This window comes from Morone saxatilis, unplaced genomic scaffold (assembly GCF_004916995.1).
Source record: "Morone saxatilis isolate NCDOM2014 unplaced genomic scaffold, NCSU_SB_2.0 Contig12, whole genome shotgun sequence".
Classification (NCBI taxonomy): Eukaryota; Metazoa; Chordata; class Actinopteri; family Moronidae; genus Morone; species Morone saxatilis.
This window is the reverse complement of record NW_023339674.1, coordinates 7,837,468-7,853,466: the sequence shown is the minus strand read 5'-3', so window position 1 is coordinate 7,853,466 and position 15,999 is coordinate 7,837,468. Positions and strand designations below refer to the sequence as shown.

The 15,999-nt window shown below is 41.2% G+C and overlaps 1 protein-coding gene across 1 annotated transcript in view; it reads right to left on the bottom strand.

Moving 5' to 3' along the window:
* The window catches only part of tprb (translocated promoter region b, nuclear basket protein), an 18,952-nt gene extending 3,155 nt beyond the window's left edge, over positions 1 to 15,797 (bottom strand). The window contains exons 1-41 of the mRNA XM_035653109.1: positions 15,647 to 15,797; positions 15,229 to 15,333; positions 15,042 to 15,115; positions 14,480 to 14,576; positions 14,284 to 14,387; positions 14,010 to 14,174; positions 13,675 to 13,767; positions 13,420 to 13,500; positions 12,940 to 13,027; positions 12,621 to 12,761; positions 12,377 to 12,480; positions 11,585 to 11,782; positions 11,350 to 11,457; positions 11,019 to 11,245; positions 10,662 to 10,825; positions 10,336 to 10,478; positions 9,520 to 9,668; positions 9,177 to 9,339; positions 8,867 to 9,001; positions 8,643 to 8,783; positions 8,261 to 8,429; positions 7,501 to 7,667; positions 6,625 to 6,777; positions 6,357 to 6,473; positions 6,019 to 6,222; positions 5,745 to 5,932; positions 5,404 to 5,551; positions 4,928 to 5,065; positions 4,680 to 4,811; positions 4,391 to 4,521; positions 4,086 to 4,296; positions 3,845 to 3,991; positions 3,415 to 3,613; positions 3,081 to 3,274; positions 2,459 to 2,532; positions 2,073 to 2,269; positions 1,595 to 1,891; positions 1,010 to 1,164; positions 804 to 881; positions 169 to 357; positions 8 to 59 (exon numbers count right to left, since the gene is read on the bottom strand). Coding sequence (XP_035509002.1) covers positions 8 to 59; positions 169 to 357; positions 804 to 881; positions 1,010 to 1,164; positions 1,595 to 1,891; positions 2,073 to 2,269; positions 2,459 to 2,532; positions 3,081 to 3,274; positions 3,415 to 3,613; positions 3,845 to 3,991; positions 4,086 to 4,296; positions 4,391 to 4,521; positions 4,680 to 4,811; positions 4,928 to 5,065; positions 5,404 to 5,551; positions 5,745 to 5,932; positions 6,019 to 6,222; positions 6,357 to 6,473; positions 6,625 to 6,777; positions 7,501 to 7,667; positions 8,261 to 8,429; positions 8,643 to 8,783; positions 8,867 to 9,001; positions 9,177 to 9,339; positions 9,520 to 9,668; positions 10,336 to 10,478; positions 10,662 to 10,825; positions 11,019 to 11,245; positions 11,350 to 11,457; positions 11,585 to 11,782; positions 12,377 to 12,480; positions 12,621 to 12,761; positions 12,940 to 13,027; positions 13,420 to 13,500; positions 13,675 to 13,767; positions 14,010 to 14,174; positions 14,284 to 14,387; positions 14,480 to 14,576; positions 15,042 to 15,115; positions 15,229 to 15,333; positions 15,647 to 15,797 — 5,971 coding nt within the window. The remainder of the gene's footprint in view (positions 1 to 7; positions 60 to 168; positions 358 to 803; positions 882 to 1,009; positions 1,165 to 1,594; positions 1,892 to 2,072; positions 2,270 to 2,458; positions 2,533 to 3,080; positions 3,275 to 3,414; positions 3,614 to 3,844; positions 3,992 to 4,085; positions 4,297 to 4,390; positions 4,522 to 4,679; positions 4,812 to 4,927; positions 5,066 to 5,403; positions 5,552 to 5,744; positions 5,933 to 6,018; positions 6,223 to 6,356; positions 6,474 to 6,624; positions 6,778 to 7,500; positions 7,668 to 8,260; positions 8,430 to 8,642; positions 8,784 to 8,866; positions 9,002 to 9,176; positions 9,340 to 9,519; positions 9,669 to 10,335; positions 10,479 to 10,661; positions 10,826 to 11,018; positions 11,246 to 11,349; positions 11,458 to 11,584; positions 11,783 to 12,376; positions 12,481 to 12,620; positions 12,762 to 12,939; positions 13,028 to 13,419; positions 13,501 to 13,674; positions 13,768 to 14,009; positions 14,175 to 14,283; positions 14,388 to 14,479; positions 14,577 to 15,041; positions 15,116 to 15,228; positions 15,334 to 15,646) is intronic.
* Positions 15,798 to 15,999: the final 202 nt, after the last annotated feature.

Below are 15,999 nucleotides of genomic sequence, written 5' to 3'. Positions count from 1 at the left end.
TCTTCATCTTCCTCCTCCTCCTCTTCTTCCTCCTCCTCCTCTTCTTCCTCATCGTAGTCCTACATTGATCAGTGGTCAAATCATGAGTGGCAGGAAATCAAAAGACAAACTGGTGCCTAAGGACACTTTACATATTGCCTTTTAAAATGCTTGACAAAAACACTCTACCGGCTCTTCTTCCTCTTCATCATCCTCTTCCTGGTCCTCCTCACTCTCTGTGTCGGTTACTATGACGATTACTTCATGCTCCAGCTGGTCAGGGGTGTCACTTTGGCTCAGGGCAACCTCTCGGTTCATTGAGATGGACTGGGAGGCTGCACCCTCATCTCTTCCCGCTATTGTTGTAAAGGCCTCTATCTGCAGGGTGAAACAATGGATACAATAAACAACACTGTACTCATTTAAACTCCTTTTGAAAAACTTATATCTTACAAAAAAATGAATCCGACTAATGTGGACTGAAGCTCCTCTTCATCAGGAAACCACTCATTTAACAGGAGAAGTGAAGATAATATTGAGAAATGCTCTTAGTTTTAATTTCTATTCTATCTGTATATAAAAAATCATAACAGGTTCTCTCCCGACACTTCGTATAACACAGGTCTAGACTGTACCCTTTATAAAATTATTTACAGAGACCCAACAATTCCCACCATGAGCAATGAGCACTTGAGAGTGTGAGTGACAAGGAAAAACATCCAGCACACTAAGGCTCTAGGTAGGCGGCCACCAGGCTTGATTGTCTCACTACTGCAATGAAGTCTTTGTGATAATAATATTATTCATATTAGGTGATGACCAACCTGGCTCACTTCTGCACCGTCACTGTCTGTTGGCACCACCCCCTCAGCCTCAGCATTGTCCTCCACCAACACTTCCTCCTGAGGAGAGCACAAAACACTTACATGACGCCCACGGAATAGCTGTACCAGCTTTAAGATCATTAAAAATAATGAAAAAAACAACAACAACAACAAAACAATTAAGATCTTCTATGTAATCTTCTCACCTCTGGGTCCACTCTCTGGATAATGCGCAGCTTCTTGGATATCGGAGCCCTGGAGGTATCCTCCTGGGTGGTCTCTGTGTCAGTGACCATGGTGGAGCTCTCCTCCTCCTCACGAGGCCTCTTGGACATGGAGGAGGTTCCTGGTGTTGCTGAAACTGGAGATGGGCATTGTTTAGATTTATCCACAATACTGTGGGTAGAATTATACTTTTATAACATAAAAAATAAAGGAGCAAGTAATACATTAAATGGAAACTCAGGGGGGCTTGCTGCACTCATGTCCATCATCGTTTAATTGGTTGCACAAGAAAGCAAAATGGACTTGACTGTATTTGTTCCTCAACTTTTATGACAATTCCAAAACATCACCAACAACACAGTAAATCTTTCGCAAAACAGGAGCCTGGGTGTTAAATCTTGTACTATGAGTTAATTATAATATGAATATGCACGTCTGCTGTATCCTTTTTAAATATACATCTCCTGTCCTAATATCTTCCCAAAATATAGCAATATTATACATTTGTATTGCTATTCTACATAAACCTATAATCATCTAAAATTTTAAAGAGCATATTGTCTCACCAGTCCCAAACACAGAGGAGGTAGAGGACGTTGAAGGCCATTCCACCTGTGAGCTAGGTGTTGCCTCAATCACCACAGGTGGTGGCTCCTGATTGGCTGGCTCTGCATGGGTCACGCTCTGTTGCTGAGTTGGTTGGACAAATGCTGTAGCTTGTGTCTGTGTCTGGGTCTGCTGCACATTCAGCATGGGGCTAGCTAATGTGGTCTGGACGTTGGGGCTGGCGGAGCGCACAGAGCCGCTGGCACTGCCGTACACAGTCACATGCTCCACTGGTGGGCCTTCAGTAGACTGCATGGCTGTAGAGGAGTTAGTGGAAAGCAGATTTAGCTTTTCATTGAGCTTGTGGCTGCATTAATCTGGCTTAACACACAGTGTCCTTTGTAAAGGTATACCTTTACTAGAATAGTTATTGACACTCGTCTTTAGGGGCACTTCTGCCTTGGAAGCTTACGCCTGCAGCTTTGCAGTTAGACTTACCTTCCTGGGTCTCCACCTGTGTGGTGGGCATGACAGTAGCTGTGGGTGTTGGGGTGGGTACAGTGGCTGGGGTGATCATAGGCCTGATGCTTGCTCTTGGAGTAGGTTTGTTCCCTGGATTGACAGGCTGCTTGCTGGCTGTTGCTACTACAGGTGTTGGCTTAATGTTGGCAGTGGGAGGCTCAGACGTGCTGGCACTGACCGAGACAAAGATCAGGACATGAATAAACACTCTACTAATGTACATTTTATACAAGTCAAAGCAAGTGTACTAAAGAGCATCCCAGAACTGTAGGAAAAAGTATAAACTGTTCAATTTTATATATTCATGTTGCACTGCTGTGTAAACTTATAACTGATAGTGTTTTGGTAGTTGTGTACCATACCTGCCCCTGTCTGCAGCTGGGGTTGTCTTTAGACTGATCTGTCTCTGTTCTGTGCTCCTCTGCTGCTCCTGGGTCTGAAAATCAGGACAGAAAGACAAAGTCATGATGGAGAACTTACATTATCAAGTATGTGTTTGTCTTCTCAGATGGGATACTATTGGAAAGTTATTATACATGTTCTGTGTAGATGAGCAGCTGTACAGCCTCGTATTATAACATTCGTAGTTTAAATCTTGAGCTTATGATTCAACCCTTTTTTCCCCTCATAGTTTTAAAACATAAATTCTAATTAATCCAATAATGGCCCATCTCTAGTTGAAAACATCTGTTATAAGTAACTAATGTGTTTGTTTCTTGTTATTGGTTTTGCTTTATGCCTGTTATAGCAATTTGCATCAACAGCTGGCTGGATGTATCATGGGTACTCATGTCTATCGGATGCAAGTATAAAATAATAAAAAGGAAAACATTTATGTTACTAATAAATTCAACTGATTGTCTTTACATTATGTACTCAATACAATGTCTTAAACGTCAGATGATTAGATAGAGTATTCTATGTAAAACTATAGAAAACTGAAAAAAATGTCTGGTTTGAGAAACCTTTGAAGCAGACTCTCACCTTGCTTGGACCTGCCTCAGGTGGTTCGTCTCTCTGTTCTTGTCTCTCTTGTTGGCCTCGCAGGTCTCTCAGTTCTCTCTCCTGTCGACTCAGGCGGCCCTCGTATTGAGACTTAAGAGCGCTCACTCGCACCTCCAGTTCTTCACGCTGTTGCTTTAGCTCCTCATTTTCTTTCTGTAGCTGGTCTTTGGTGCCTGGACATTAATTAAAGTTTTAAAATGTAGGTCTAAGATTCAAATAAAACAGAAAAAGCAACACTACAACTGGGGAATATAGAAGAGAGGAATCTATAAAATATCTATCGTTGGTTGTAATATGAGAGACACCCTCTCACCCATGAGCTGGTTGATCTTCTGTTTGGCATAAACGATGGCCTTTCTGGTCTTCTCCTCCTTTTCAGTCATCTGTTGTCTCAGCGTGTCCTCCTGAGAAGCTTTATCCTGCAGCTCCTGCCTTAGCCTGTTCAGCTCTGCCTGGAGCCTGGAGGACTGCTCCTGAGCATTGCGCCCTTCAGTCTCACGCTCTGTAACCACCTGTCGCAGGCCAGAAAGACATGATACTAATGAATGAATGTATGCAGAAAAGGACAAGCTTTTTTGGTGGAGCATTGCCTATATATTGCCTCTTTTAAGAATATGTTTGTAGTAATGCAAACTGTTAAGCCAAGCTTTATTCAAATGATTCACAAGTATGGCTTATCTCCCTGAGAGAAGACTAAGAATAAATGAGTCTAACTACAGAGGCTGAAACTTGTGGTGTTTAACCTTGTTGAGGTTCTCCAGCTGTCCCTCCAGCTCTTTGGACCTGGCTTCGGCCTGGCTCAGAGAATCTTTGAGGCTCTGCAACTCCTGAACTGAGGCTTGACGAGCCTCCTCTTCTTGGGATGGGCCTGCTGCAGCCTCAGCAACCATCTGGAAGAAATTAAGTGTGAAAGATTAATTATGCTCAAATGCATTTTTTGTTAAAAGACTAAGGCCGTGAGGTTATCAGCTACTGAGCACTCACCTTGTCGTGTTCCACCTTGAGTTCATCATACTGAGTCTTGTAGCGGCGTCCAATCTTCTTGACCTGGGTGATAGTTCGCGCCTTATCCTGGAGTTCCTGGGTTTTGGTCTCCATCTCCTTTGTCAGATTATTCCTCTCATCAGTCATCTTACTCATACTGTCACGCAAGTTCTGTATCTGGCTTTGCAGGGATGTTGTCAGATTATTGGTCCTATAGAGAGAAATAGGTAGGATGAAAAGGTAGACACTTAACTAGTATCCTGCTTAATAAAAATGTAATAGTTACATCATTGATAATCCCTCACCTGGCAACCTCTCCTTTAAGTCTGGTGCTCTCCTCAGTGAGCTGCTGAATGCGTTTGAGATGTAGCTCCTTCTCAGAATGCAGACGCTTGTACTCTTCTGGATCTGAATCCTTTTGCTGGCTCACCAATTGCTAAAAAAAACAACAAATGTTGTGTGTTAGTGGTGTAAAATGATACAACATTAGGAATAAAAACAGCCAATGAAGCAAGATAATCTACTTTTCTAATGACAGATGTATTTTTCCCCTTCAGCATTATTAGGTTTTTTCTTTGTAGACTTTTCCCTGACCTGTGTTCGAGCTTTCCAGCGTTTGATCTCCTCTTCCAGTATCTTCTTCTCCACCTGCAGCATGCCGCTCTTCTCGCTCAGCTCCGAGTTGGCCTGCTGCAGTGGCATGATGTCTGACTCCAGTTTTTGTACCTGAAGCACACAGAAGATGAGTTGACACATCAGGATTTTGACAATGACTCTGGAATACTTCTCAAAAATGTAACAGGATAATGGAGTAAATTTAGAGTTTATTCAACAAACACTACCTTAGATTGGGTTTGCTGCAGTACTTGCTCCATCTGGTCTTTCTCCTCTCTCAGCATCTTGTTAGTCTCCATCAGGATGCTCATGGTTTCGGTCTTCTTCATCAGCTCATCATGCTGAGCCAGGGTCTTTGCTGTCACCTGAGTAAGATTAGCATACGACCTTTAGTCACATGTGTTATGTGTAGGTTAGAGTCCTAATGGTGAGGCTGTACATCTGAATATTTGTCTTTGCAGTATATCTTATTGAGTAAAAATGTCCTTGACCACACTTTGACCTCCACAGAGAAAAGTGAGCAAATAGGTTTTCTTTACATAGATTAATCAACGTAAAGGGGTAAAAAAAAAAAAAAGAGTAGAGTCCAACAGCCTTCATGCTCCCCACACCTACAATGCTGCAACCTTATCTAGTTGAAAAAGTGGTTGTTATAAACAACATTATTGGCAAATGTAAGATCAGTGAGAGGTGAAAAACATACCTGCATCCTCTCCTTGGCAGCACTTAAGCTGTCCTGCACATCCTTCAGCTCTCGTTCCAGGTGCTCCATCCTCAGACGGTAACGCAAACTCTCCCCTTGGGCAACCTCAAAACGAGACTCTGCAATCTCTTTCTCCCGACGAACAAACCTGTGATGGTGACCAAATAAGGATATCATAAATAGTGACAAGCATGAAAAGAGAGCCATGAGACCACAGACAGGCAGTATAAATGGTCAACCTCATTTGTCCTGCATTTCCTGATTTAGTAACAACTCATTTTATTTGCAAGATTCTTCAAGTACAAGAAAGGATTGTGTAATTTGAGATAAACATGTTTTACCTGAGAATCTCAAGGACTTGGTCTTGAGATTTTCCCTCTTCAGTCAAGGAAATGTTCATTGAACTCTGACTGGTAGCACGTTGCAAATTTTCAGCCATCTTGCTGCTAATCGTCTGGATCTGCTCATGCAGGAGGGTGTTCTGCCTCTGCAACTCCTCATTGCGGTTCTCCATCTTGGACATCTCCTCCTATGATATATATATAGCAAAGAAATTAAGATGGAAAACTGTCTGGTTATCCCCTATAGATCTATCAAATCCTTTTGACAACCAACCTTGAGGATCTTTTCCTGCTCCTCCCAGGAGACCCTGGCTTCCAAAAGTTCAGCACTGATCCTCTGGGCTCTCTCTTCCAGTTGGTGTTTGAGCTCGACGGCCTGCAGGGCCTGAGCTTTAGCAGCCTGCAGGGCTTCCACGTCTGCTGCATGCAGCATCATCTCCCGCTCGTACTTATCTTGGGCTTCAGCTGCCATCTTAGCCTTGGAAATGAGAAACAAGATTTCAAATGATTTTAATAACATATTAGGTGATTGTATCGGCCTTATCTGGAACACTCCCAAAAAATAAGAATTGATCAGTCATTATTCTCAACATTAAATTTATAATTGCTTACCTGCTCTTGGCTGTCTTGCAGAGCTTGCTGCTGCTGGGCTTCAGCCACCACCACTCGCTGCAGCGCCTCCTGGTGATCAGCCTGGGCACTGCTGAGACTTTTCCTCAGACTGTTCATCTAAAATAAAACAGTTTTCCTTACTTGTATAATGTCAAATTTAACTGACCACCAAAACACTGTTCAGAGGGTCAAACTATTTTAGGAAAATCTACAACATTTTGTCACAATAAGTGTAAAAAATAGTTCAATAATGTGGGTTTTAACATACCTGTTCGTCCAGAGAGGCCAGTGCTTTCCTGTTCTGCTCCTCTGAGTCTTGTTTCCCTTTCTCTGCTTCCACAACCTTCTCCTCCAGCCTACGGTGCTGCATCTCAGCCTCCTTCATACGAGCTTCAATGGATAAGCGTGCCTGCTCCGTTACCTGGTAACAATTATATTCACCAAAACGTTCCGATGTGCAAGCCCAAACATACCATGTCATGAAAAACTTTTTGAACTTCCCAACAAAATTCCAATTCATAGTAACGAAAGATCAAAAGTTGTTCAGATAGAAAATGTCAAATATTGGCTTGTTTTAAATAAAAAAAAAATCAAATGTGTGTAATTAGGAAAGCTAAAAAAATTAAATAAAACTAATTCAAGCATGACTACTTTTAACAAATAGTCATGTAATTTGCTTAATTAGCAAGAGGCATGCTGAAAACTTAACAGTTGTTAACAGTGTGACATAATGCACATCTGGTAGACAGGTACACAGGAAAATGAAATCATGCAACAGAATGACATTTTTAATAATGACAATTTCTGCACATCAGAACTTAATGACAGATCAACACCACAGGTGTTTATATATCTGTATCTATCTGTATCTCTCTCTATCTCTCTCTATATATGATATATATATCTATATTATATTATCTATCTATATATATAGATATATCTATAGATATATCTATAGATATATCTATAGATAGATAGATAGATAGATATATCTAGATATCTAGATATATATAGATATAAATACAGGTTTATCTTCTTCCAACATAATTGCTTACACAAGTATGTATAATAATTGTATCGTTTTTGTGTACAATAGTTTTATGAGAGGTGGCACACTGAAATCCAGATTGGGATTATTTTGCACCTGTTTCTCTTTGTCCAGGGACTCCTCCAGACTCTGAGCCATGGATCTGTACTGCTCCATGCTGGAGGTGGCAGCCCTGAGGCTCTCTGTCAGCTCTTCTGCCCGGGCTTCAGCCAGCCGCAGGCGGCCCTGTAGGTCCTCTCTGTCTTGATCTGAACCCTGCAGGCCTGAAAGAAGAATCAGAGGCAGAAGTGAGGGATGCAATTTGCCAACAGTGCAATTAGTATGTGCTTTTAGGAGGGGAGGATGGATTGTGGACTAATGAAAATGCCATTACATTGTTAAAGTCTAAGCTTATAAACCACAAACATCAGAAGAAGTGTGGCTTGGACAGCTTTTACTGTATACGTCTCATAAACTGTAAAACAACACAAACTAGTGAGACCACATCATCTTAACGTATATTAATTTTAAAAAGTAGGTCAAGTATAAAAATGGGTGAGTCGACCAGAAAAATTGACAGAACCTGTAAAATCTGAGCAATTTACTTGTCTTATTACATTCCCAAAATGTAAACTAGCATGTAAATGGTCAGTGTGGTGCACAATAATTACAGACAGTAACTTGACAGTAACTTTACAATAAGCTATAAAAGATTTGATTTCCAATGATTTTAACCTTGGAATTGTTTTGCTTAAAATCTGAGGTGAGGTGATTGGATTACAACCAGTGACAATACTATACATTTAATTGTGTACATGTATGCATTCCTCTGTATTGTGCTGTTGTGTTACATCCGTGTGTGTGTATTTGTGCCTACCTCTGATAATAGGTGTGGAGGGGGAACTCAGGGTGTGACGTGCTTCGCCACTGCCTTGCTGCAGCCTGAGGGTGTTGAGCTCCAACTCGGCAGCATTCAGCAGCTCCTTCGTCTTCTGCTGTAAAGCCACCTGTGACTCCAGCTGCCTCTTTGCATCCATCAACTGGACCTGTGCATGAGAAATGATGTAGTAAGGTAAGCAAAAAGTCTGTACCTTCAGTTTTTATGAGCTGGGGCGTATGAATGTGTGAAGAATGTTTTCGCCTTACGAGGAGTTATTCTTTAAACACTGTATTGATTCATCAGTACTCCACAAGAGCTTTGAAGAATGACTAAAGCAGACATAATTTAGGTGGAACCTTGAAAACAATTTCACGCTTACTTCCTGGTTTCTGCTGAGCAGGTGACGCTGTTCAACCTCATTCTCCAGCCTCTTCTGCAGCTGGGAGATCTCTCGTTCCTGCTTCTCCAACTGACTGTTTAGACGCTGACGTGTATCCGTCTCCGAACGCTCAAGAGTGGCCTAAAAGAATGCAGCAGTTAGCATTTTGAATTGTGTTTGTGTGTGAGAGACAATGAGTAAGAGATTTTGTACTTATTGATTACCTGAATAGTCTGGAGGTTAGACAGCAGCAGGTTCTGGGTCTGTTGTTGGCTCTGAATCGTCTCCTTCTCTTGATTCAGCCTGGACTCCACCAGCTTCAGCATGTCTCTCTCCTTACGTAGGCTCTCTACCTGACCCTAAGGGACAGGAGGAGATAAGTCTAGATGGCTCTACAATTCCTCAAGCAGCCACACATTCAAATCAAGCACCACTCCATTCCCCTCAGTGACGATGAGATGCAAAGAAAACAACCTCAACTCAGGCACAAACATCACCATGGAAAAGGACAAGGTTGCTGGAATTAATACAAACCTCAGCCATGGTGAGTTTCTCTTTGGCAGCTCTCAGATCCTCATTCAAAGTGTGGATGGTCTGCTCATGCTTCTGTGTGTCAGCGGCCATCTTCTGTCCTTTCTCTCTGAGGGAAGCAATCTCTTTCCTGTATCGCTCAACGTTGTCCTGCAGCATCTCATACCTGATAATGTTGACAGACATAATTTATAATGACCTGTGTGCTATGTTCTGTATTCTTTAAACACATTAGGTGTCAAGCAAACCAGAAGAAATGATGGCCAAGTGTTGTTTTGTTTAATAGTTACATTAAAATAGTAGTTACTTTCTCAAAGCTGTTCCTGCTCATGTTTTTCAAACTTACCTCTTAGAGGCAAACTCTAGCTGGGTGGATATCTTGGCATTCTGGGAGTGGAGGTCAGAAAGCTGCTCCTGAAGCTTCTCGTTCTGTTCATTCAGTGTCTTGTCACTCTCCACACGCTCCTTCTTATAGGTGGAGAACACCTCCTGCAACTGCAACCAGACATTTTTTTTATGTCAGTACATTTATTGTTATCCGAGATTACTCATCACGCAGGCCTTTGACCCATTCATATACATATATGAGACATCAGTGTTCATTGAAACCTGGGTCTGCAACTGTAATACAATACACATCACTGATGAACCACTGAATAACATTTTCTGATGACTTTTCAATAAAATAATATCACCAAATAAACCTAAATCTTTTTTTATTTAGTTTCTACTCGTTTCTTCTAGGGTAATAATCTTTGGGGCACATAATTTAAGTTCATTCAGATACTTAAATATAGACACATTGCCATCTAGTGGCAGATGTGGGAGACTAAAGAGCCAAGCTCACAGGTTCAGTGGGTGACAAAAACAAAAATGTCCAAAAATACTGATACAGACAGACATCTTATCTTTCATTGATGAACTGAAATTTGATCTGAAAACAGCTGAAGCCATTAAGTGATTTACAGTAAACTAACCATTGTGTGAGTCTGAGATTAATGCACTTAATAATGATGATGATGATGATGATGATGATGATGATGATGATGATGATGATGATACACCTCATGTCTGTTATTGCTGTGTTGTTTTGACAGTTAAATGCAGAAACAACTGCAAACATGTCACAGTTTAAGTTTTCTTTGACAAACGTGACACTCACCTGTCGCAAAGCTGCCTTTGCCTCCAATGCTTCAGCAGACTCTGTTGCCATGGAGACAAGTGCGGTGGGCGTTCCTGTAGTGGGGATGGCTGAAGGTGAGCGTCGGGGGGTGGAGGTCAGGGAGAACTCCTCAGGTGGTGTACCTTCAGGAAAAAAACACTCAGAAGTTTAGCCAGGATAAATCATCACAACACTGTGTATAAGGGGAAGTGACAAAACTGACTAGAACTGAATTACTTTAAACTGCTTGGTGCCATAATCAAAGCAGTTAAATGTGCACGTACAGGATGTCCTGTATCAACAGTATACAGGTTCATCTTGTTTACCTTGCTGAGGGAAGCTGACTCCAGTTGCCTGGGCCAGCAGCACACGATACATGTCCCTCTGCCTCACAATGGACTCAGTCATCTTAACCTGTTGGCTGCGTTGCTCCTTCAGGGACTCCAGCTCAACCTGGGCTTTCTCCAAACTCTGCTCCAGTTCACCACGCCTGTAACAGTTAATTTTTTTAGCCTTAACTGACAGTTGACCATCTTTGGTTACTAATAATAAATTAATAATAATGGATTTAATATAAAATTTGGCTTGAGATGGCATTCTTGGATGCTTTGATTTGGATACGTAGACAACACACAAAAAAGACTGACATACAGTTCTATAAATCAGCACATATTCTAACGTACTTATTGCCAGTGGCCTCAAACTCCTCCTTCTCCTGGGCATCACTGAGCTCTCTAAGGGCCACCAGAAGACGTTGGTTTTGCTTCTGTAGCTCCTCCACACCGCGGAAGGTCACCAAGTGTTGGCTGATCACCTCTGATGTGCTACTGACGTCAGCGGAGCTCACCTCCTCTTCATGAACCACGTGGTTTCCACGCGCCTCTTCCAGCTCGATCAGTAGTACACGCACCTGGAAAGATGAAGGATGGCACAGAAGATGAGAACTGGAGAAATCTACACTTTCTGAAAATAACAAGGATTGTCCTTTAAACTGGAGGAAGAGAGAGAACCCACCTGCTGTGCCATGTCTCCCAGCTGCAGTTCATACCGCTGGTTGTCCCTTTCAAGAACAGAGGAGCGCTTGTTAGCCTCATCAGCCTCCTTCTGCAGACGGTGCACCTCCTGAAGTAAACCAGTTTTTAAATGGGCAAATTATCAGTATTATATAATTTTGAAGGAAAAATGGAAACGTGATTTAATAAAAATCCCATTCCACTGAACACACATACAAGTAGTCTGCATTACCCACCTTAACAGCCTGCTCCAGCTTGGCAGAGAGACTGGCCACTGACTTCTGCATGCGCTCATGTTCGTCCCTTTGTCGTTTGAGGATAGGGGCCTTTGCTTCCACTTCCTGAACAATGTCATCCAGATACTTGTTGACCCGCTTGTTCTCCAGTCGCTCCAACTGCAGCTGCTCCTGACTCTCCACATATGCTGTATACAACTGGAAATACACACGACATTTTGTGTTACATGAGCAGCGACGACGACCAGGGTTTGAAGTTAGCACCCACCATATGTAAAATGTTGGATGGGGTGGGTTTAAGGACATCTAGCACATTCTGTAAGGTAGAGCTACACATTTCAAAGTCATTCACAAATGCTACATAAAAGCCTTATTCACTTGAAGTTCACAGAATTCTATACAACAACCATCAATAAAAACACGCGCTCACACATAGATACACTCTAAATTTTAGACCCTGCCTGGTGCTCACTGTTAGTCGAATACTGTTTACTGAGCAATAAACACAAGCAACTCAATAACAACCAGTCTGGAAATACTAAAAACACTCTCATATTGGTGCACTGTTAATGCAGCAATTCAATACTGAGGTGCTAATTAAAACCAAACATAAGCTTGACCTTAACATGAACTATAGACTGCATTACATCAAGTGATATTAGAAATCCATCCTGGAAGTCCATGCACACCAATATTAAACTAATTTTCACAAGGAATCCCCTCACACCTATTTTGAAATTCTACTAACGGTTTATATTAAAGTAATCTGGGTGTTGAAATGCAGTCGCATACCTCTGTCAGCTTCATGCCAGGCTTTATCTTGGATACCGCAGCTGCTGTTGGAGACATTGTGGTCATTTGCTCCCCTGAGAGCATAGATGTTGTACCGACAGGGCCTAGACATTCAAAAAGTAGAGATCACAGGTCATAGTTGTTAATGCTAGTTAAGAAATCAAGGCATGGCTGGGGGTTGGTTTACTTTAAAATGTCCACAGCATAAACCAGTGCAATGAAGATAACAATCAATCCAACAGACCTCTAAGTTTAGAACTTGACAGCAGCTCATTGGCGTTGTCCAACTCTTTCTCAAGACCCTGGATCCGCTCCTTTAGCTCAGCAACACTCTTGTCTGTGGCACCATTCATCTCCTGCAACTTCTCCTCAAGAGCCTTGTTGGCTGTGGAGGAAGGAGTAAACAGAGGAAACGTCAGGCAATACCAACAACCAGAAACTAAACCGGCAGTTGAGCAACTGAGCTAAACTCAAACTCAATAAAACATATGACTCTCTCCTTTAAGGAAGAAATAGTAAATAATGGGAATGGTAGTTGTGGTTATTCTGTGACAGCCTTGCACCTTCTCCAGCATCCTTCAGCAGTTTATGAAGCTCCTCCACTGCCTGACTCAGCTCTTCACTTTTTGCCTCCGAATCTGCTGCTGCTCCCTATGAAAAAAAATAAATAAAAAAATAAAGTAGCATTTATTTTGTATATTGTTTGCACTGCACTCTGTTTGAAAAAAGAGAAATGTGTAGTAATGTGGAATCACTGCAACATGGCTGCATTTAAGTTCTGGCTGCTCCTACATTTCTACATTCACATAGCCCATGGAAGTTGCGTCACATCTCTTATTTTAGAAGTTGTTGAAAAAAATACTACAAATTCAATCGTCATTTTATTATGAAAAATTGTATCTAAACAAATAAGCCAAAAGACATAAAGCGTACTTGCATATTCTGAAAATTTGAAACAAAAAGTCAAATTAATCATGGGGAGTACATTTTTTGGTGGTGCAAAGTACAGTATCATATCAGCTTGCTGTCATACATAAACATACCTTGTATAAATTGGAAAGCTTAATGTTGGCATTCAGCTCATTTCTGAACTTTTCCTCCATGGTGGCTTGTTGTTCCTTGGCCTAAAATGAGATCCATTCATACACTTCAATCAATATACTTCACACTGAGTGCTACAATACTGATCAGTCTGCTGCAGAATGTAGAGTACATGACAAACATTTCATTTTTGTTTCTGTGGAAAACAAGACGGGATGAGAACTTGACATAGGCTGTAAAAATTACCACACACGTACCTCTTTCAGTTTGCTGATCAGGTCCTCATTCTGTTTCTGATAGTGTTCATTTGAAGCCTTTAAACTCTCCACTTGGTCTTGGAGTCTGTTCAACTGAATGTCACAAGCAAAAAAGAAAACGTATTAACCAGGATGGAGGCAATCATTCATAACTAAAGTGCTTAAAGGAAAGTTAATACATAGAGAAACTGCTAACAGAGTAGTGGGCAGTAAGTAAAAACTACAACGTATCCATGTCTATTATATGGAAATGTTTGGTGCGTCACACTATAGCTGTTTTCTCCATGTCATTCAGCTTTAACCATCTTTATGTAAATATGAAAAGAGAGACATGCCTCATCTTCCTTGTTCTCCAGGTTGCACTTCAGTTCCAGGATCTGATTTCCCTTCTCTCGGGACAGGGACAGCATTTCCTCACTCTTAGCCTTCAACTCCTCATTCAGCCAAGATGTTTGGCCATGCAGCAGCTCCTTTTCTTGAACCATACGCTTCTCTTTGTACTGTAATGGCAAACCACCACAACTTCTTTCAGTTACTTGTTTATACGGGTTAGGTATAAGGGAACATGTACAGTGCAGCAGAAGGTGTAAAAATAGCATTATAGCTCACTTTAATGTTGACTTCAGCTGCTTCAAGATCATCCAACTTCATCTGCAGGGTCATCTTAGCGGTGTTTACCTCCACCAACTTATCATTGAGCTGCCGGAAGTCATCTGGTGGAGTAACAGAAATAACATAAGTGCCAGAAGTCCACTGACCGTTAGTGTGTACAAGTAGAAATAAGACGTTTCTGATCTGTACATACCATTTAAATGTTCCACTTCCAAGGATCTCCTCTCCAGTGTTCGCAAAAGCTCTTGCTTTTCTGCTTCCAGTTTTTCTTTGGCTTTTGACAGCAAAGTCTAAACAAATTATGACCATATTTTAACCACAGAGATTGCTGGTGTAGCTTACAAATGAATCGCTACTTTCACTGACAACTGTAAATCTGGTAAAATCAATACAACCATTAGTTCAGCTTCACAAACATTTGGTTCAACGTGTTTGTTTATTTTGCATTTCCCAATATATTATTCTCCACGTGTGTGTCGATAGACAATTGTGAGAAAGATACGACGGATAGCTACGGTGCTTTCACTTTAACTTTAGGTGAAGGATTATGTTGACTATAAAAATAAAAACACAACAAACAAATGTTAGTCTCAACATTTGATTACACAGAAAGGCTGCACCCACTACTATGCCGTTTAAAGAAAACCATCAATACAGTTGATATAATGCGTTAATTATTGCTAATTCCGTTAAACACAGCCGCGCACACAGTAAATACGACTGAAACAAATTAATTATTAAAATATCTGACTTACCTGCTCTGATGACAACCTCTCTTGGGTGGATTCATACTCTCTGTTTCTGTCACGCACACCTTTAAGTTCCTCATCTAAAAGGGGACATTTGAAAACAAGTATAATGTTAATACAACCCAGAGAAGGTGAGTCAATCTAACTCTTTATATATATATAAATAAATGTTATATATTCAGTTCAGTCTTACCGAGTTTTGTAAACTCCTCTTTGACTTTAAGAAGCTCTTGAGTCTTGGACAAAAACTCCTCCTGACACTGAGCAAGTTGTTTCACTTTTTCAAAGAAGTGTTGCTCTGTAACAAAAACAAACAAACGTTAAAATGTTTAAAACTGTTAAATTAACAGCTAATCACGTTAGCTCAGTTAGCTTAGCATATGCTAACAGCGCCGTCAGACTCGTGGCTAATGATGAGCTGCAGCTTTGTTTAAGCTTTAAAAATAAAACCCCAACGCCGTTTACAGACATATAACTTCGCACAATTAACAACGTGAGATTAAGCTACATAATCAACTTTAACTTTTAACTCCACTAACGAACATGTGTGCACGGCGAGCAAAGCGACACACTAGCGCCGCTGAGTAACCGCATAACGGCCGATATCTCACCGCTGTCCACCCGGAATTGTTCCTGTTGTGCTTTCAAACAATCGATTTCATATTGCTGATCGGAAAGGATCCTCTCTAGTTTGTTCTGAACTGTTTTTGGTAGCTTAGAGATCTCGGAACTGTCCAACTCCTGCAGCAGCAGTGCCGCCATTTTTCCGACAACAAGAGTTCGAGCATGCGCAGTTTGAGATTTGAGTTCGTCAGTGCCGCTGGTGCATCATGGGAGTTGTAGTTTTTACATTTAAACTTCAGATATGAGCACATGTATCCCACTTAGCAGGCAGATTCTGTCACATTATATAGGCATTATATATTATATATATATATTTTATATTTTACTTTATTTTTAATTT